This window comes from Battus philenor, unplaced genomic scaffold, assembly GCF_028537555.1.
Source record: "Battus philenor isolate CCGP_79_NKW_IND1 unplaced genomic scaffold, ilBatPhil1.0.hap1 SCAF_20, whole genome shotgun sequence".
NCBI lineage: Eukaryota > Metazoa > Arthropoda > Insecta > Lepidoptera > Papilionidae > Battus > Battus philenor.
The window spans coordinates 5,343,534-5,364,162 of record NW_027181683.1 but is presented as its reverse complement, the minus strand read 5'-3'; the positions used below and the strand labels follow the sequence as shown (position 1 = coordinate 5,364,162).

The window sequence follows — 20,629 nt, the reverse complement described above, 5'->3', positions numbered from 1 at the left end:
AAGAGTTCCCGTTTTTGAACCCAAAGTGTCAAGACTACTTTTGGTACACCAATAGCTAAGATTTTTTTCCTTTGTAGCAGTTAGTCAAACTGTAGACTGGAAACATCGAGTTCAATCTTTGAATTCAATAAACCACTCTGATAGATACGTGTTGGTTTAGCACCGTAAGAGTTTCGTTGGTCACTGTATAAAACTCTTGTGAGTTGCGAATCATTTAAGTGCATTACTTGAGCTTTCTTGATCACCGCTTTTAACTAAGCTGTAAAACAAAAAAACCGGACCCAATTGCTTATTGTTAAAATCAAGAAATAACTAGCTATATCCAAAAATTTCACAATTTAAGATGTTGAATGAAAACATTCTTGTTATATATGTAGTCACTTAGGAGTCTTTATACAAGGAAAATTCCTTTTTAAACTAATCGTGCCGAACAATACATTAAATGTCTATGAGAGCATAAGCTAGCATTTCAATCAGAAGTTATTTTACAAATCTCTGTTGAAAAACTACTTCACTTTTGTTGTTGAAGAAGGTTTAAGTATTTAATGAAAAAGAATGCACAAATAAATTCTTATTAACTTGGCTAAAACTACAACTCATGTAACAAGTTAAATGTTGTTCGCCTTTCTTATCTTAATTATTTGGGTTTCCCGTGGAATTATTTGTATCGTTTTTAATCAGATGCAAAACCATTTGCAGTTTTAAGTAGGTAATTAATTTATTAAGAATGTGGCCCGCCCCAGCGCAGATGACACTATCGAGACGGTTTTAGTAGGTTCCCATCACTTTGATTGTGGTAGAAAGTGTTAACAACACGTAACTAGCTAGACAATTCCAGCATATTCCTTTAATGAAAAGTTTCTATAGATCATTACAAAATTATATTTTACAACAATTTCCTTTTAATCATTAATACGAAAGGTTTCAACAATTTATTTTAACATTATCATTCATTAATGTGTCACTCTCTCAGTTAATTAATGGAATCAATTTTTAAATTTAACAACAGAATTCTTCAAATAGATAATAAAATTACATTTAAAGTTCCGAGCACTATCTTCGTAATTATTAAGAAAAATGTTAACCAAGTTAGGCGTGTTCTATCTTCTATTTTCTTTACCATTTTCAATTAACGCGGCCTTTTACGGCTTAGAAGACATTTTTTCTATAAGGGAGTTAAAGCTGTCGTTGGGATACCCGATAGACTCTTTGCTAAATTTTACGGAATTAGTTTCTAAATATGGTTACCGTGTACAAGAACACACAGTCACTACGGAAGATGGATATATTTTGAAAATATTTCGATTGCATGGAAAAAATTGTCGTCAACCTCTAAGACAACCTCCTGTACTGCTGATGCATGGCCTGCTGATGACTTCTGACTTATGGTTAGACTCGGGCCCAAATGCGGGATTAGCTTACCTCATTGCGGACGCATGCTATGACTTATGGGTGGGAAATATTCGAGGAAATTATTATGGAAAAAGTCATAAGAAACTTAATCCGGAAACGGACAGTGATTTTTGGGAGTTTACTCTAACCGAAGTGGGACATTTTGACATGCCTGCAATGATCGATTACATATTGATTCACACGAAGAACGAGTTCATTAATTACATTGGATATTCTCAAGGTGGAAGTATTTATTTCATAATGTGTTCGGAACGACCAAACTATTGTGATAAAACTAGAGTGGCCATTATGTTGGCGCCCGGCTCGAGACTCAAGAATGTAGATTCGACAATTCTTAGGTTAATAATTGCATTTTATCAATATACTTCACCAATTTTCAATGCCTTTGGTGTTTATGAAGCATATCCATGGGGTGGAATAACTCAAGAGTTTGTTGCTTATTTTTGTAAGGATTACCTTACCGCAAATATTATTTGTAGAGGATTTTTTGATTTATTAGACTCTCCTCATCCGGGTTCCATTGAGACGAATACTCTCAGAGTTCTCGTTGGTCACATACCGGCAGGGACTTCGATAAAGAATATCTTGTGGTACCATCAGGCTTTAAATGTGGATAAATTTCAAAAGTATGACTACGGATTTTATCGAAATATTAAAATGTATAATTCAACGAAACCTCCAACTTATAATCTCAGTGCAACAACTACTCAAACAGTTATAATAAGAGGAAAAAATGATTTTTTCGCCGTCACAGAAGACTTAGACTGGCTAAGCAGTCGTTTGCCAAATGTCGTAGAAGATTTTTTTGTACTCGATCCACTTTGGAACCATTTTGACATTCCCTATGGGAAAGATACGAGTATATATCTTTTACCGAAGATCATAGAATGTTTAAATAAATATGGTACATTGTCAAAAAATTCCAGGTACGTGGGGCCAAGGAATCTCATGGCTTATTCCCCTTAATATTTTTGAAAACCTATTTAATATACAATCATCATTTTAATAAAATTTTATTTGTATAACATCGTCGCTAGAACAGCAATAGCTTAATTTAAAATTAACTTTATACGTAGCGTTTACGAACACGTCACTACGGTCATAATACTTTTTGTTTTATAATATACTTGCGCGTTTGAAATTTTTGTGTTTGGGTTGATTTTAAGGAAAAAATACATGTACGGGTGATAGTTCACCTCCCCTCGCTAATCGTGTATGCTGATGATGATGATCTCGTCTTTCAAAAGTTACAGGTACGTGCTTGCGTGTTAATTCACCGTCACAGGTTAAACGCGTATACGAGTATATACTTGTCTCATTTCAAACAGCATATGTGTGTATTTTATTAACTGTCAAAAATTATAGGCAAAATATCGAATATTTTATTCTTCATTTTCATTCTATCTTTGGACTGAAACAATTTTTTTTTATTTAAATAATTAATTTGATATTTTTTAAAATTATTTTGCTAAATTCTGGATGTTCATATAATATGAATGTTCCATTACTGCATTAATGATATTTTAAAAGTGACTTCAAAAACCAACCAGTTTGTTATCGCCTTTTCTCCGACCAGGACGCGTTTGGGGCTCTTCAACTTTGTTATAGAAGAGCTTAATCTGCTTCTATTTGCTAAGACCCTGTTCTGAGAATATTCTACAAAAAACTCAAAAGGTTTTTTATGTCGTTAATATCGAGGAATTTTTAATACAGTGGTATAGCAATTTATTTTCAAATTTTATCTTTTAAAAATTCTGTATATTGTAAAAGTATTTGTGTTATGAATTTCTTAAATTTAATATATAATTCCCGATACTTTACATGGAAGTGTACTACTGCACAGATTTGGCAGCAAAGCATCATTTAGTTATTAGTATGTCTTCACTTATAGATAAGAATAATTAAAACACAGGCGGTATAAATTAACAAATTGGTATGTTTTTGGTAACGGGTCAGCATGTCACCGATATGTTATTGTGGTAATTTTAATTATAATTATAATCATTCTCAAGGAAGTGTCTCAATGTATTGTTTTTTTATAGTTAAGTTTTTTTTTTCAGGGCGATTGATTTGAGGAAGTATTCTTCGAAAAAAAAATAGCTGGTGAATAGTGAATTAAAAACTAAATACTTAAGACTCTGTTGTTATACAATACATAGGATTGGGCGAAGAAAAATGTAACTACTGGGCGTTATTAAATGTATTCTCCAATTTGCATTCTCGACTCAAAAAAATAGATATAAGAAAGTTACGTTATGTCTGTTTGTCGGAAGACACAAAAAATCAAATCCATTGAAATTGTAGCATGTAGAGGTCCGAGCGGAGGCTACACAGATATCTCTTGAGCTTCGCTACCTTAAAAGAGATTTTAGACATAGAGCGATCTGTGCCGTGCTCAGAACCTTGGAATCTGAAAATGACACTCTGGTAGCTATGTAAGTCCACAAGTAAAATACAATTATGAATAATATCTTTATTTGTAGAACAATGAGTATCTAACAATAATTAAGTTATAATTTTACATAAATAAGTTACTAATCGAGATTCATTACCTCGACTCGACTTACATTAAAACAGACAAAGTGTAACTAGTATCACATTTAGATTTGGACATACACGTTTCATCCTTAATAACACGATTCATATTCAAATACACAAAAAATCTATTTTCAATCAAAGAATAATTACATTAAAAAACACTATGACAATATATGTTGCAAATTATTGGAATAATTTGATTTTTTTAAAATTTATATTTCTTACTAAACTTCTTAATATTTCGACAAGACATTTTTTTAATAATTTAAAAAACATAACATTTTTTATCAATGTGATAAAAATAAGTTCTCAAGTTTTTCGAATTTTTAAACGATAATTAAAATCCATAGAATTTAAAAAAAAAATATATATAGCGTGAATTACACAATACATTCAAATGTACAAGATTAATTACATTTCAACAATAGTTACTAGTATTTGGACCCATTTAATTTGTTTTAAACTTCAAACAAGCTACACATAATACGTGGTATTCTTATATATTTATATATTAGGAATTGTACATCGATGAAAACTATTTGTAAGTGCTTGTAGAAACGGCACTTTATTTTTAAAATGTTTTATAAGAGAAATAAATCGCCTGTGATGATATCACGGCCTTTGTTGGAGGCAAACAATGGTGTATAAAGTAAATGCTATGTACAAAAGAAAATGCCAACCCAAATGACGTGGACACGTTGTTTTTTGATGACATCGTTTACTTAAATACATCTGAGATGGTAGAGAGTAGCCGGGTACATGGTTTTTAGGATGAATTGGAAATAAACTTTCGACAAAATATCCACACTACTAATTATGATTTTTGAGAGGAACTTTGCTTTCCGCAGATCATCTTGGCAATCTAAAATTTATAAGCGAGGGGCTTAAAGTTTAAATAAGACCAACAGCTTCCAAATTATAATTTCCTTGAGAAAACCCTACTAAAATACAAATTAAACTCCGCAGGCTAACTTTACTGCCCCTGTACTGAAGAGCTTTTATGATCAAGTTTGGTCTGGCTAGCCACGTATATACAAGAAATAATCTTAAAATTTTTGAATTCATCGTTTTTATTTAAAATAAAATCAGACTTTTCTTTCAAATTCTCTAACGTTACGTAAGTACGGCATAAGTAATCTTATGTAAGATAAATTCTTTGTTACGTTATAAAATGAAAAAGGACGTATGACGTATGTCGTCGCAAAGGAGGCAGGTAAGCCGCTTCCCTCCAGTCCTATTGGAAATCTATATTCCTATGTCCAGCAGTGGAGTTGCTACAGCTGAAATGATGATGATAAATAACAAACATCTTAATGTTAAATAGCCTCGTTTAAAATGCATTCTTACAGTAATTTAAATATTGTAATAATTACTAAACGTTTAAGACTAGTCGATAGTAACCATTGCTACCACCGTTGAAACAACGGTAGAATACCAAAACGATCCTGTAGTATTGACAGCAATCGTCGAATCAAGACTGGGGTTTCGACCGGTACGAGTTTAGAATGATCTTTTTATTACCCCTGCAGAGAGTTCAGGAAGGATTCTTCTTCGTGAAAATATGTGTTAGGGCAAGCGATGGTTACGTTATTTTTAATTTTAGTGAAATTTACTACAGAATCGTCTTGTAAATGTAACGGCATTTGGTTGAAAAATATGAAATTTTAAACAAATCTTGTTCATACTGAACTAACTTCTGTTGCGATATACGAATATATTTATTCCTCAATGTTTACGAATATAATTTTTGTCAGTTTTATAAATCACTAATAATTATAAGTCATTAAAATATTACCAGTAGAAATATACTTACAGAATAGTTTTATAATTTTGGCAGTTGCTCTCGCAATGGGAATTTTGTTCTTGGTGTCTATTAAAGCATTTAAATATGAATTTAAGAAAATATTGTTAATCTAGAGATTTTAGTTTGGTTTTTTGTCAATGTGTTATTTGTGGAGATGAAGGTTTTTGGGCGACTGCGACGTGCGCGTCTAAACCATCCGACGCACGAGACGTGCGTCGCATCCAAGCGCCGCTGGCTTTTTCTAAAAATGTCAAAAAATACAATAATAAATTACTATTGTCCCTCTTTCTAATTACGAATTTTAATATACAAATCGAATTCAAAATAAAAATGTTATTTATTCAAATAGGCTTTACAAGCACTATCGAATCATCAATCATAGCAATGAGGAATTGTGAACGACATATAGTTCCTATTTATAGTCCTCGGACATGCTTTGTGGCGGCTGTTGGATATCGAACTGCAACTATCCGATTGAAAATCAGTCCTTCACTTCTAAGATAAAACTTAAAAAAAATAATACTAGGTTTTTTACCATCTTCCAGTCCCTTTCAACGAAACCATTTCCACAAAAAATATCCAGTAACCAAGAGAAAGAATGTTAAACAATTATAAAAAAGAGAACGCATTGGCATTAACTGGATATCATCTGCCGAGTGCAGTAACTTTGTTATAAAATGAAATTCTTACCGTTATCATTTTTCGGCGCAATAAACTGCCTATATTCCGTTGACAGCCGCCGTCGTCCGTGTTCGTATTTAGCCTCTTTAGCCAAAAGTGCCTCCCTCTGCATCTGAGTTCTCAGCTCTGTTGGCACATCGGGGATAAACAGCTGCATCAGACCCGTGAGTCCAAACACTACATGCTGTAAAGAAAAAGAAATAGGTACACAAATTCGTTTAAAAAATAACGACTAATACTTAGCTATCTTGATGGTAATAGATGTAAGTAAATGTTTGTGGATTTTTTTTGCTTCGGCTATAGTTTTAAGTACCCGATGTGACATTAAGAGCTTTACTTCACAAGGTTTGATATCGCCAAGCGCAGATCCCGCATGGAATGCTGATGGGGGGGGGGGAAGGTTTCTTTGCGTTTCATCAAATTGGGAGGTCGAGAAAGCGTTATGGTCACTTCGGTTAAATGCTTTAAAATCACATCAGACATCAAAAATGGAAAAATATATACCAAGCTCTCTTCCAACTTTATAACAGTATCAACACTTTGGGATCAAAATATCCACGGATTCGATGTCCTAGCCCCGCAGCGGCGCGCAAGCTATCACTATTCAGTTTGATGCACTAAGTTATCGCAGTTGAAATTACGGTTTTATGCGAAGGAGCTCCCGTTGTTTTAACAAAGGGCATCAGAGAACATCGTGTGGTTTAGTCGGTAAGAACAAACGAATACACTTGTGAATGAAATTACCTCGAAAACTACAACGAAAGCAAGCCTGGCAGCGAACACATGCCAGTAATGCGGGGACAGGCCGTATGGTTCAGTGTGTTGCGGTGGGTTTCGGTAGCCGCGGTAAGCGCACGTCGCCGGGTCCACCTCGTTCTCATCCGCACCCCAGTCCTCGCGGTAGTCCGACGTATTGAATACTGCCAATAAAATTTATATTGATAATAAGAATTAATCCTCAATCTATATACAGATGATTAGTTATTAGTATCAAATTTTTAAAGGCCGACATTTGTCAGTAACAAGCTTTTTCCAATATCTAAAGTGAACTATGATAAATTAACATATTTTTATTGGAATTCGACAGGCCTATAAAATCTATAAAGCCTATAAAGTCTGCAGAGATAGATTGTAAACAATAATTAATTCTAATGTGTAGTAATCCAATTTTGTTATCGCTCTTTATTGTGATTTTTGGGAAAGGTGTACTATACATTGACAGCACATGAGTATACCCTTGAAATCTTTTATATCTATGACCAATCATCTTTATATATATGTATAAACAATCGACAGTTTCCGCGTAAAGGAAGATACACTATAAGATTGTTTTATCGTAATGTTACCGCATAGAATAGTCTCTAACCTCCCTTTAGGAGGATCCCGAAAGAATCGGCTAAGAGAAAAATATTCATGGACTCTGGGCAGCAGCATTCCTTGATCACATTTGAATTGAAAAATCTACGCACGCTAACCGTCAACTGACACGCACCATTCATATGCCCAAATTTTAAGAGAAGGTTTTAAGTTTTATCCAGCATTTGTTTTTAGTTGAAATGATGAAAAAGTATTATTTAGGTCTTAAAAGTATTAAAAATTCTTATTCTTACATGAAAGGGAATGATCGATGTATCCAGTCAATGTGTAGTCCGGTGAATATACATATTTGTATACCATGCGTGGGATGAAATCACTGGTGTACGCTATCACGAATGCCTGGAGAGTATAAATGAGTTTTAGAAATCGAAATGGAACGAATCTATTTATGACTTTTTTTTTACTTACATTAGAAACTACAGCAGCATATGTAATCCCTCTGAGAATTCCGTACCTAGAAATGAAATAATTAATTAAAAATGTTTTATCTATCAATAGTTGCCTTCGACATACGTCGTACGTAAACTTGTCACAGTCGAATATAAAACTTAAATAATTGAAATATATTTCAGAGGGATCACTTTGTTTACTGATTTAATTTTATAAATACACTTGTTTGTGAGCAATGGCAATCATATATTATTAGCGCGCAAAGTGTATTATATATAAGATTGTATCTCGGGAATCAAACCTGCGACCTATGATCGCAAGTCTGTGGAGGACATACGTAAAACCTCTTTTTAAATTCTCTTTTCTACAGGATTTCTACAGGATTACATGTTACCAAGTAATTCATATGCCTAGTAATTTATTTGCCCCATAAATTTGCCCTTAGCAACACAATTGTCAATTAATTTTTATTTACGTAGATTTGAAATACCGTTTATTATGCACAGTAAGTTAACAATGCTAAAAGGTTGCTTACCAGGCTCCAATGTCTTCCACTCTCTCAGCGAGAGGTCTCCGCGCTTGTGTTACCATCTTGTAGGCGTCTAGCCGTATTTCTGCTATGTTGTTAAGTAGGGCAAACAAAGGTGCTAGAGGGAACGCTGCCACAAAAAGAGTCACGAACCCGTATTGTAAAACTGTAATAAAAATAAGTATTTTTAATCTGTGATATATATATTGAAAAATATTCTTTCTAAAAAGTATATATCTCATGTTTTCGATTCTCCGTTTTTAGTGGATAAAAATAGATAAAATGATTGAAGTGATTTATAATGATTTTAAAAAAAATTGAAGATTTTCACTATAAACAGGGATGCGACATTTGGATTCATATTTACTTAACTTTGAAACCTTATGCAATAAATATTTTTATCTTTTACATATAACAAATTTTAAACAATGCCGTATTAAGGAGCCAAAAAAATTTAAACACATTGTACAAGTTTACGAAAGATTAAATCACTCTCCAAATGGACAAGTGCTGACTACATAAATAGTTCTTTCTTAATTTAACAAATTATCGAAGTTATGAACTTATGAAGACTGCCTTCAAAAGTTCTCAGACAAATAAATGCTTAAGTCAAATATGTACTCTCCACTTGATCTCTAATTATAAATAATCAATTTTTATTAGTGAAACACAATAATTGTGTCCAAGTCCTAAATACACATTATAATATGGCAATAATACAGAACCAAACATTTATGTCGTACATAAATACTCAAACTTACACCAAAATATATTTTACACTTAACATTACCAATAATCACTGGTGCATGGCTATGTACGGTAGGAGTATTAAAAAAGGGTGGGTCTATTTGGACTTAAAAGATTAAATCAAGACTCCCCTTATGACAAATTTAAATCTTCTGGGCTTCCAAACGCACATTGATCTATTAAACAGCGTTAACAAATACAGTTCGGAGAGTAAGAATTGAAAGAACTAGGAAAGGTCACTAAGGTGGTTTTTTTATTTTTCATAACATATGTTTTTTATTTTTAATTGAAGGAATAGTAAATAAATAAAATTCGGATCATCGTCACATTTCATTAGGATTACGTTTACAGATATCATACTCATTTCGAGATACTCGTCAAAAAGCGCGAGTCGCCCCGGGTCCTGGAGGTGGTAGTCTTGCTCCCAGGCCATGTGCGGCTTACTGAGGTCCCTCGTTACTGCCCGGTGTGATCTTTGTCGCCACCAGTTGTGGAACTTTCTGCAAATAATGTGTTCACTATTAATTCTCACATGAGTTCCAGTGACATTGTAATCTTTAGTTGTTGTAGTTCGTCTAAACTTCATTCTTTATTCAAATTGTGCATAGTACAACGTCTAAATTTGTAAAAACAAACTTTTGTTGTATAACACCACACGTTTAATGTACTTTCCATCAATACCTCTCCCAATTACAATGCGTTAAAATAAATAATGCAGTCTAATTCACGATTTTCACATTGTTTATTTTTTTTAATATAATTTACGTTTTTTCTCGTCATACAACTTTCGTGGTTATAAAATGGTTGTATTTTAGTTAAGTTTTATTGCCGGTTACTATAAAATATTATAAAACGGGAATTATTATAAGTCGGACCTGATTGCCAAGCTTACTAGTGGCTCACCAAGTCCTGGAGAAGAATATGCTCGGGATTTCTATGTGGAATCGTATCAGGAATGAGGAGATCCGTCACCGGATAAAAGTAACTGAAATAGTTCAGCATATTGGCAAATTGAAGTACCAGTGTGTAGGTCACGAAATGCGCGGAACAGATGGCTGCTGGGACTTTAAGGTTCTGGGGTGGAGGTGGATCGGTTAACACAGCGTTAGAACGTCCACTAGCAAGATCGACACACTATTTGGATAAGTTTCTAGTGGGATGTCCACTATGTCTACTTGTGGAGGCTAAAATGATGATAAAAGTCAAAGTCTGAGTCTGATGTATATTTTTCACTAAAAGCCAGTGAAGTCTCTGATAATTTTATTGTCTTTAATAAATAAAGCTTTCTGAAAATTTAATCCTCATGACAGTCAGACATACTGAAATTTTACTTACGGATATCCAAGTTCTAAGAAATTATTGAAGCACTGCTTTCCGACCATGATGATCGCGAGCTGGATACATAATTCCGAAAGGCAGCCCGCGGGATCACAAATGTCACCTTTAAGCTTGAGAAACTCTGACTTACGCGCTTGGTCATCACCCGGGTAGTCGTAAAAACGACCCTGAAAAGAAAGTTTACATTTAATAAGTAAAATATTTCCAATCATACCCAGAACCATTTTTTTGGATTTAAGTTGCTTTTATAGTTATCATACCTTTAATTTTAAACCACACACATTTTCACCCTTAGAAGATATTCGAATAATCATATGACGAATAAATTAAATTTACGTGAATCTCAATTTTATAGCAGAGTAAAATTTTAGATGTTAGACTTACTACACATAAATACGACTGCTATACGGTCCGTTTTTTTGAATAAATAATACTTCAAATCTATATACATACCTTGAAAAACGCGATGTATATAAGAGACGAATAAAAATTCATAAATTCGAAGAAAAATATTTTAAACGTGTACGAGTCTTCGTACTCAGTCTGTGTTCGTGGGTTTTCCATGTTCGTTAAATATACCGCTACTTTCGCGTATATCTGTAACAGATATTATATTTATACAGATTTATAAGAGAATACCACCTATATTCTGACTCATCATGATACTCGTATCTATGAAACTATAAGAATAAAAAACTTGAAATATTCGTCGAAACATTTCTTTTACTTTGTAGAGATCAGCTAAAAATGTATTTTGAGAAATTATACTCGATAGGAGTTCTGAGAGAGCATTAATTTTACCCGCTAAATGCAGTGTCGGCTACGTCAATCGGACGGGGGGCAGCTAGTTAATTTAACACCTAAAAATAATTTAGTAAAAACTAGAGAGATTTAAAATTTCTTTACTTTATTCTTAGAAATAATTAAAGAAGAAAAAAGAAGAAAGAAGAAAAGAGATTAAAGAAATCAAATTTATGGAAGGTTGTTGAAGTTTCTTTCTTCACTTCTCCCAGATAATTTTATAAAATCTTTTATTTTATTTCTTAAACAAAGTTTGGGCATGGTTTAGTTACTGAAGATAACAGATATAAAATATTAGTTTTTTAAACAAATAAATAATAATGAAAATAGTTATGTTTCGAAATAATATATACGCTAAAAAGTTGACGCTCTTAGTTTTCAAAAGCAACGCAATGTTTATATGTTTTGGTCCTGCCGCTACCATGTAATATATATCGATTATTTATACCAATATATTCCTATATATTCGGCTGTCCCCACCCATTTCGGATGGTTCTTTGCTAAGTTGCGGTACAACAGTTTTAGTAGTACTATAACGTACCCTCGTTAAAACCATGATGATGATCAAGTTGATAAGCGCGGCAGTCATAGTTGTAAATATTTTCGCGTGCTTTTTAATAAAAAATCCACTCCCGCCATAGATGACTGATACCATTGATATGCGGTAGATAATAGTTCCCAAAACAGCTCCCATCACTATGGTTATCTGGAACAACAATTTTTTTTATTTATTAAACTAATGGTCAAAAGTCTTGTTGCGCCTAAAACTTGAGAACGGCTCCATCAGTTTCGTCGTTTCAGCCAATAAATAATGCCTTCTGAAAGGCACAGGCCTTCCCCAAAGATATCTATGGGAGGATATACGTCTGGCAGGCGGGTAGACCGATCGCAGTTTAGCCTTATGATACATTGCTGCGCATTCTAGAAATTTATTTATGAGCAGTGGCAATCGTATATAATTAGTGCACATAGTGTGAATTACATAAAATTGTAATAATCGAATCCACGAGCTACGATCGCAAGTCTCAGTCTACCGCTGGGTTACCTCTGAAAAATAACAAGAAAGAAAACCTTATACCACAGTAGAATTTCCGTATAAGACAGAGTATATGAAACAAATTATTGTCTTAAATATTTGAAATTAATCAAAACAAAATAGCGTTGCATTATATTTAGTTAATCTAATTATTACATAAGTTTTGCAATAATACTTTTTTTTTTACTTTTGGACTGCTACACACAAATACCTTCGAAAGTCGATGATTTATTTAATACAATAATATTAAGAAAATGAAAAAATATGACTGACCATAAATAAAACAGCGGAGCTAGTGGCAACGTATCGCATGGTTTTCTGCCACCCGGGTAAGAATGGTTCCTTTTCTCTAGTCACTGGATTTGTACGGAATGTTTTCACCGAGGTCTCGAACTCTGGTCTTGGTTCTTCGTCCTGTTAAATTGAAATTAAATTAGGATAATACAATTACCTTTTCTAATTAATCTTATAACTTACGATTTATTGCAGGAAAAATTTTAGAATTGGCATTATAAAAGAAACTATTGAGTTTCATGCAAGATTTTTCTCAATAAAAACCAACAAGCGGAACTGGTTTCGCAATGTTAATCTATGTCTACATATACATATTTAAATTTTCTTTATATAAAGGTTTTGACGTATCGAAAGAACTAACACAGCATTTCGAACTAATAAATATTTGTTTCACTATTTATGTCTATAATAAAACAATTTTTAAGTTTCATACCCAAAACTATGTGTTCATATTTAAAAATTCGTTATGCAACAAACGACATATCACATCTCTTATTTATTTGACGATGAGTCGACCACTATTTCGAATAATAAATGTCTTAAATCTGAGAAGAACAGGCGAAATATCTCAGCAAGGCTTCATATTTTTACATATTTAATCACCATTAAATAGCCTGGAGACGAACACATAACCACCCAGGTGTGCTATCTTCTATGAAGTTATTTACAGTGTAGTAAGCTTTAGCACATGAATGTACTTTTTTTTTAAATTTCGGTATAGGAGTTTTTTGAATTTTTTCTGAGGTCGTATAAAAGCGTATACATTGTCCTTGGAAAGATTGCCTAAATAAAAGCTGTCGGTTTGCTTTTGGCATAGGCCATTTCTATTTTCCGTTAGAGTGATAGTTCTATACTGCCGCGACGGCCAGTGGTGATAAAAAAGGTACATTAATAAATAACGAAACTTACGTGATCGACGCCTCCTAAATCCCACTCCCAACGTAATACTGATTGTTTTCGCTTCCATAACTCTAGGAATGTTGTGGCTGAAAAATAGACATCTTAGTATTTAAAACGTTTGATTCGATATCTTTGAGTGTTGAATAAATTACTTATTCAACACTCAAAGATATCGAATCAGAAATGTAGAGCACCGTAGACGAGCGAAAGTACCGATATAGCTGAGAGGTTGGCAATTTGAAGTGACAATGGGCGGGTCAAGTCTTGCGCAAAACATATGACCGCTGAGACCATAAGGTTCTGAATTGGAGACCAGGGTGTCCCTTAATGCAATCATTACGGCTTTTACAGCTTGTCGATATTGGATTTGAATTGCGGACAATTAGTCTGTGTGAGCGTATTTGCCATGATATAATCGTAACTTTCGTATGGTGGTTTTAACCTTAAATAGCAGATATGTAAAGGGTACAAGAACTTTTAACCATCACAGAAAGTGTATTTTAATAATAAAAATAATAAAAATGGTCAGTTTTCAAAAGTAATAAACTACTTAAATATTTATATTTATAATGCAAATATTTAAAAATAGATTTAATGTGTATTCAATGATATTTTACAAGTACGTAACTTACCCCAAAAAGACATAAATATAGCGAAGAACACTGTAGCGGGGTTATCAAACAAATATGTTAGTTTGGCGAAAAGACAAGAGTCCGACAGTCTTTGGTACTGGCACGCTTTGTCGCAGAGCGGGCACAAAGTTATGTTTCCTGGTCCATTGCTGTCACAGATCTCCTTGCTGGAAGTGATTCAGTAGTAATAATATATTTCAACCATATATTTTTAATGTTTGAAATCAGAAAAACAAAGAACCGTTTTATTGATAAATTTAATTAAATCACATTTTGAATAAAAAAATATTTAGAGCACTGACGGCCTAGCAGTAAGTATTGAAATATGCTATCCGAGATCGAGGATTTGATCCTGGATCCTGTGCGAATCATGTAACATTGTCTCTACTCAAAAATATTGAAAAGTAATATCCAAAGTTTTTAAAGTCCTAAAAATTTGTTAGAAATGTGGTTTCACAAATCTGCACTGGCCTAGTCTGATGGAAACCTTTTGGGACTATTCTCTCTATTACTTTCTGCGTGGAGAAGTTTTTTCGGTGTTACGTTAGACAGCTATAATTACCTGGGAATGTTATCGTCAGATTCCATACTCGCTAACCCATATAAAAAGCAAAGAGTTCCAACAATAGCCGGCGCGTACAACATTTTTGTATAGAAGCCGAGCCAGCAGAAATACAGGCCGATCTTATCACCGAAGTAGCGGCGGACCAGCCACAGCGGCTGCTTCTTGTACCACTTGCATGGTCGAGCCCACTCCAGATACAAAAGCTGAAAGGATATAAGTAGATCTATTAAATATATATGTATATTGTTTGGTGACATATTTTAAACAGAAGCTAGAAGCACATGTCTTTCACTTCGTGCTTCAATGGAAAGCTCACAGTCCCAAAACGAGCCATGGAGAGAGCTATGACCGATCGATTTCCTTACGAGATTGAATCAGGATTGAAGAGTTGGGTAGACCAATAAAACTAACCGACTTAGTCCAGTGTATTTGAAATTTGAAGTGACAATAGGCATGTCACGCGGCGCGTAAAACAGATAGCAGCTGAGGTTCTTACGGTTCTGGAGACGACACCATACCAAGCGCAGAATAGGATGTCCATCTACGTGGACAGGCCACCCTGTTAATGTCGATAGCTACGGTTCTTATTGGAAATTTACAGAGGAACCCTGAGTACAATAGTAGACTTTTGACGTCTAAATTGATGATAATGGTGATGATGATGATTATGGAAGAGATTTAGGTTAAGCGTCTGCATCTTAATCCCGCAGCAACTAAACGTCGATGTCCAGCAGTTGACGTACGGTATCTCATGACAAGTTTCAGGACTTCATATTTTAAAACTTATGGTATACGAGGGTCAAACTGAAAGTTCTTAGAAAATCAAAAACTAAGCATTCTAGCAAGTTATTAGTTTTATTATAACTTTTCAAAATAGCGTCCATTTACATCAATACATCGCTGCATTCGATGGAACCATTGAGAAAAGCACCTTGCCCACTCGGCCTTAGGGGTCTCTTCGATGGCGTTTTGAAACGCAGCCACTGCTTCTTCGGCGTCCATAAAATGTTTTCCTCGAAGTTTTTCTTTTATTTTCGGGAATAAATAAAAATCGCAGGGTGCGAGGTCGGGGCTATACGGCGGGTGACCCAGTAATTCCACGTCTGAGGACGCCAAATAGTCGATCGTTTGCCTGGCGGTGTGCGACGAGGCATTGTCGTGATGAAGGAGGATCCTGCTGCGAGGTCGTTTCTCTCGAACTTTTTCCAAGACAAGTGGCAAACAGTTGTTAGTTTACCACTCTGCATTAACCGTTTTCTGATCCTCTAAGACAACTGTTGCGTAATGACCTGTCTTTCCGAAGAACGAGGCCACCATCTTTTTTCCAACACTTCGACCTCTCTTCACTTTAGTTGGCAACTCTTCGGAAGGAAACACCCACTGAGCAGACTGTCTTTTGGTTTCCGGATCATAACAGTAAATCCAGCTTTCGTCACCCGTTAGTATGTCGAACACAGCATTTGAGTCACCTCCGTTAAATTTTTGGATCATTTCTCGGCACCAATCAACACGGCGGAGTATTTGAGCCTCGGTCAAATTATGCGGTATTCAGCGGGCACAAAGCTTCCTGACCGCTAAATGTTCATGGAGGATTTTGTGCACTTGACTCATACCTATGCCTAGACTTGTCCGAATCTGCTGATAGGTCACTCTTTTGTCAGTCTCTATCATATGCCGCACAACACTGATATTGTCTTCAGTCGTCGCTGTAGAAGGCCGTCCCTCACGCAAATAATCGGTGAGATTAGTTCGACCACGTTTGAATTCATTAAACCAGTTGTAAACTGTGGCACGAGATGGGGCTTCATCGTGAAAAGCCAATCGAAGTCTATCATAACTTTCTTGTTGACTTATATGACATCGAAAGTCATAAAAAATCATTGCACGAAAATTTTTTCGGCTTAAATTCATTCTGACGTGCACAGACAATTTTCAATTTGCCGCCAAATCGTAAAACAAATGACAAATGAATGAAATGTATACTCAATATTATTGGTAAAGAGTTCAATTTTCAAAATTTTAACTTATTTTTTTAATATAATGCTTTTAAGTTGCCAGTTCTAAAAACTTTCAGTTTGGCCCTCGTATCGTCTTCTATATTGGTGCAATGAAACTAGGATAGCAGATGTTGAATATATATAATATTTCATAAATTGCCAATAAAATCGAATAGCTCGATATTTTCAATGCAGGATGTGTGTATACAAGTAGTGCGCATTTAAGAGTAACGTCAAAGACTTTGTTTCACATTTGAGAACGTTGAATGTTAAGCGGGCGAGAGAGTCGCTACAAACTTTTTGTAGCTTATATTTATATAACCTTATAATTTATTATACTTAACAAAGCCATATCCGTTTTGTTACTTTCTTATTTTTCTCATGACGTTTTTTGTTTGTTTCTATCGCCATTTTAATAATAGCATGACATTAAGGTAATGTTTTAAACCTTACCCTTCTGTCGGTCATATTTCCATCCGCATTATCGACGTCATAACGACCCTCGTGAAGAGGAAAGCAAGCAAGGTAAGTACCATCGTTAAGCAATCTGCGTATGCCCATCTGTAAGTAAATAAAGTTTAATTGGTTGTTTAAGGAAAAATTAAGTTCTGGTTTCAAGTAAAATTTAATATATCTATATTTTTTTTAGTCAAACGAATAGAATATGAAATAAAACTATACGTGGTTCCGTGATATGTACCTTAGTTTCAGTACTGTCATATCTTGCTCTGAGTAAAATCTGCATGACCAACATACTCCTCTGCGCCGGAGAAAATTGTGTGTGACGGTCTTTCACTAGAAACCTTCACATGTAAAAAAAAAGTTATCAAACATTTATTGACGTCATCTATGAATGAAGGAAGTATTTTGCAAACAAAAATATTATGATATATACAGAAAAAAAAGGCTGTAGAGGGTTAAATGTATAACTCATTTTTCAGCAAAAACTTTAGAGCTTGCACACCTATTTCTAAACACTGTATTAAAAGTGACCATTCTTTATTTTTTGGAATATAGGTCAAACAGTTAAAGTCTGCAGTAAATTAAAATCGTCTTTAGAATTTGGATTCGAACGCCCGAAGTATGATTTTATATAAAAGTATTGTAGCTATACTTGGCCATCATTACAGAGCGTGAGCTACATGGTTATTAGTACAAACTCACTGTTCTTCTCTGCGTGCTCCTTTTTGATCTGTGGCTGTGTAAAACGATGGTTCTGGTTCAATTCGGCTGTGCTCATATTGGTAAAGCTCGTTCCATTTTCTTCGCCATTTTGAATACCATCTCCTTCCTTTTTCAGCTATTTTCTCTTCAGACTAGAAGCGGTTATTATATATTTTTTTGTAAATCTATTTATAATATTCACATTACACTCACAATATATTTACGACAACCTAATGTATTTATTTAAAAATCGAAGTAAATTTAACAAAAACAGTTCTTTAAAAATATAATCTAAGAATAATAATAAAGTTGCTGTACCAGCTATAAGGATTTATAGTGTCTCATTCATTCTTAGGTCAACGTATACGATTTTATAACTAGCTGCCAAACGACGCGGTAAATTTATCTCTTTGTAAATTAAAAAAAAATATTGTGCACAGGCTCTGCCAAAAATAATGTTAAACTTTCAACTTCAAGGAAAAATCTTTTTATTTGTTGATATGATCATCAAAAATAATTATATACTCTAATGACTTTGTTGTTAGTTATATTGAAACTCTATGTTTTGTTAAATTGAAAATAAGCATTAGTTTTTTTCCAATAACATTAAAAAATATAGATTGACAGATTCTATTGATATTTTAATAACTTACCCAAGCCCTGACAGAAATGGTAATGAATCTTTTAGTCGGTAATTTCATTCCTATTACTTCAGCTAGTCTCATTTCAGTCTTCCATGGTATATGTATTTTTAGGAACCAAGTTTTTTCATCGAAGGATAAACATTTATTCTCTAACTCTAGTTCTAGGCCTTCCTTAATGAGGTTCTCCTAAAATAGATAATAACAGCACAAATAGAATAAACTAAATTAGTCTTAATATTATCTAAATATGATTTGTGTTTCTGACAATGCATAATCTGCATGAAAATAAACAAACTATGGCCACGTTATGCGGAGAGAAGACTGATATAGGACCATGAAGGTTCTGAAAATAGCTCAACTAAATAGGGATTCGGGTTCCAGCCGATAATCTGGATAGGAACCATTAATAAGGATATGAAGAAAAGACTTGACTGAAAAACGCACAAACTCCAAGAGAAACATCACGGCAAAAGTTTGTATTTCAAGAAATATATAGTAATCTGGATAATGAAAAAAGGTTTGTTTGAATCAGGAACTGACGTTGTTCGGAGAATTACTTGTGTGAAGGGGCAAAGTATATCTCTCGTGCAACTGACGCCTGTTCCGGACCGAAAGGATCTTAAGTAGCGACTACGAGCCTCCACTAGGTGGACTAGGGACATAGTCAAGGACGCAAAGTCGCTGGATGCGGGCAGCGCTACACCGTTCATCGTGGCGATATTTAGGAATGGCCTTCACCTTGCAGTGGGCGTTGATCGGTTGACATGATGATAATAATGATGATGTGACGACTAAATATTTCTATTAAATTCATATATAAAATAATATTAGAAATTCGTTTTAGATTGAAAATATTCTTACAAAACTTGCAAATTTATGTAAGCATAAAAATATAAACTCACTTGAAATATTCTTCTATGGTCCCTTCTTTTTGCTTCTGCTTCAGTCATAACTCCATAGTCTTCTTCTTCGTAGGCTAGAACCATATCAATACGCCTTCTTCCGTCTCTAAACATCAATGAGTCTGGATCAAGACCCTGAAAATGTGCATATTTGCCTCAATTACACAAGATGACGACGCAGAATAATGTTTAATTTATAAAACCTGATTTAATTATGATTCAAATAGAAAATGTTATTGTCTTATTCACTTAGGCGTTAGGCGATGAGGTCAATGTATATTATATGGATATATATAATATACGTTGATTGTTTATTGTTTTATTTTTCAACGAAACCTATATTCTTTCTACATCTACATAAAATTCATAACTAATTAACTTCGATAAATTTAGGACGCTGTTTGTAATTGTAAACGGTTTAATGCAATATTTTAAACTACTTTTATTTATGTTAAATTACCTCTGGACTAGTCTCTCCTAAATTTTCTTCTTTTTCATTTGAATATTTAGGTGTTGAAGTCTTCCTGTCGTCTCTGTTCCCATAATCTGTATTCTTACCATCCGATTTCGTCTGCAAATTGTTGAATAAGAAAATATTTCAAAAATTATAATACACAGCATATACAATAGAGTTCTCATTTGTAATTAATTTTTGAAAATACCGTAAGACTGGATGAAAATCCATAGCAACCAACTTAATACTTGGTAATGGATAAAGGTGTAAACTTTACTTACAGTGGTACTGGATTGGACAAATCGGGCGTCTGGCCCAGTGAAATTTATAAAATTTAGGCTGGATTCGGATTTGTAGAGCCTTATTTTTATCGTAGAGTACTCTGACAGCTTAGTATATGTAAAGAGTGACTAAAACTGATAG

The 20,629-nt window shown here is 34.0% G+C and overlaps 2 protein-coding genes across 4 annotated transcripts in view; one reads left to right on the top strand and one right to left on the bottom strand.

Moving 5' to 3' along the window:
* The first annotated feature begins 1,077 nt into the window (after positions 1-1,077).
* Positions 1,078-2,379, top strand: LOC137922959 (lipase 1-like). The gene is made up of 2 exons (XM_068766074.1): positions 1,078-1,751; positions 2,340-2,379. The coding sequence occupies exons 1-2, from the start codon at positions 1,078-1,080 to the stop codon at positions 2,377-2,379; spliced, it is 714 nt and encodes a 237-aa protein (XP_068622175.1).
* Positions 2,380-4,181: 1,802 nt separating this feature from the next.
* Positions 4,182-20,629, bottom strand: part of LOC137923122 (anoctamin-4-like) — a 33,777-nt gene continuing 17,329 nt past the window's right edge. For all 3 annotated transcript variants that reach the window (XM_068766285.1, XM_068766286.1, XM_068766287.1), the window contains 20 exons: positions 20,213-20,323; positions 19,753-19,887; positions 18,860-19,036; positions 18,207-18,358; positions 17,743-17,845; positions 17,496-17,603; positions 15,043-15,248; positions 14,481-14,647; positions 13,858-13,934; positions 12,928-13,068; positions 12,160-12,324; positions 11,271-11,414; positions 10,815-10,984; positions 9,840-9,979; positions 8,739-8,898; positions 8,222-8,267; positions 8,047-8,152; positions 7,181-7,356; positions 6,446-6,620; positions 4,182-5,996 (listed from right to left, as the gene is read on the bottom strand). In XM_068766285.1, coding sequence (XP_068622386.1) covers positions 5,890-5,996; positions 6,446-6,620; positions 7,181-7,356; positions 8,047-8,152; positions 8,222-8,267; positions 8,739-8,898; positions 9,840-9,979; positions 10,815-10,984; positions 11,271-11,414; positions 12,160-12,324; positions 12,928-13,068; positions 13,858-13,934; positions 14,481-14,647; positions 15,043-15,248; positions 17,496-17,603; positions 17,743-17,845; positions 18,207-18,358; positions 18,860-19,036; positions 19,753-19,887; positions 20,213-20,323 — 2,766 coding nt within the window. In that variant the 3' untranslated portion in view covers positions 4,182-5,889. The remainder of the gene's footprint in view (positions 5,997-6,445; positions 6,621-7,180; positions 7,357-8,046; positions 8,153-8,221; positions 8,268-8,738; positions 8,899-9,839; positions 9,980-10,814; positions 10,985-11,270; positions 11,415-12,159; positions 12,325-12,927; positions 13,069-13,857; positions 13,935-14,480; positions 14,648-15,042; positions 15,249-17,495; positions 17,604-17,742; positions 17,846-18,206; positions 18,359-18,859; positions 19,037-19,752; positions 19,888-20,212; positions 20,324-20,629) is intronic.

Excerpts from the sequence above, each read along its gene's own strand:
- LOC137922959 (XM_068766074.1), top strand. The coding sequence starts at position 1,078 with ATGTTAACCAAGTTAGGCGTGTTCTATCTTCTATTTTCTTTACCATTT. Across the intron at positions 1,752-2,339 it reads GTAGATTCGACAATTCTTAG|GTACGTGGGGCCAAGGAATC; the intron begins GTTAATAATTGC and ends AAAAAATTCCAG.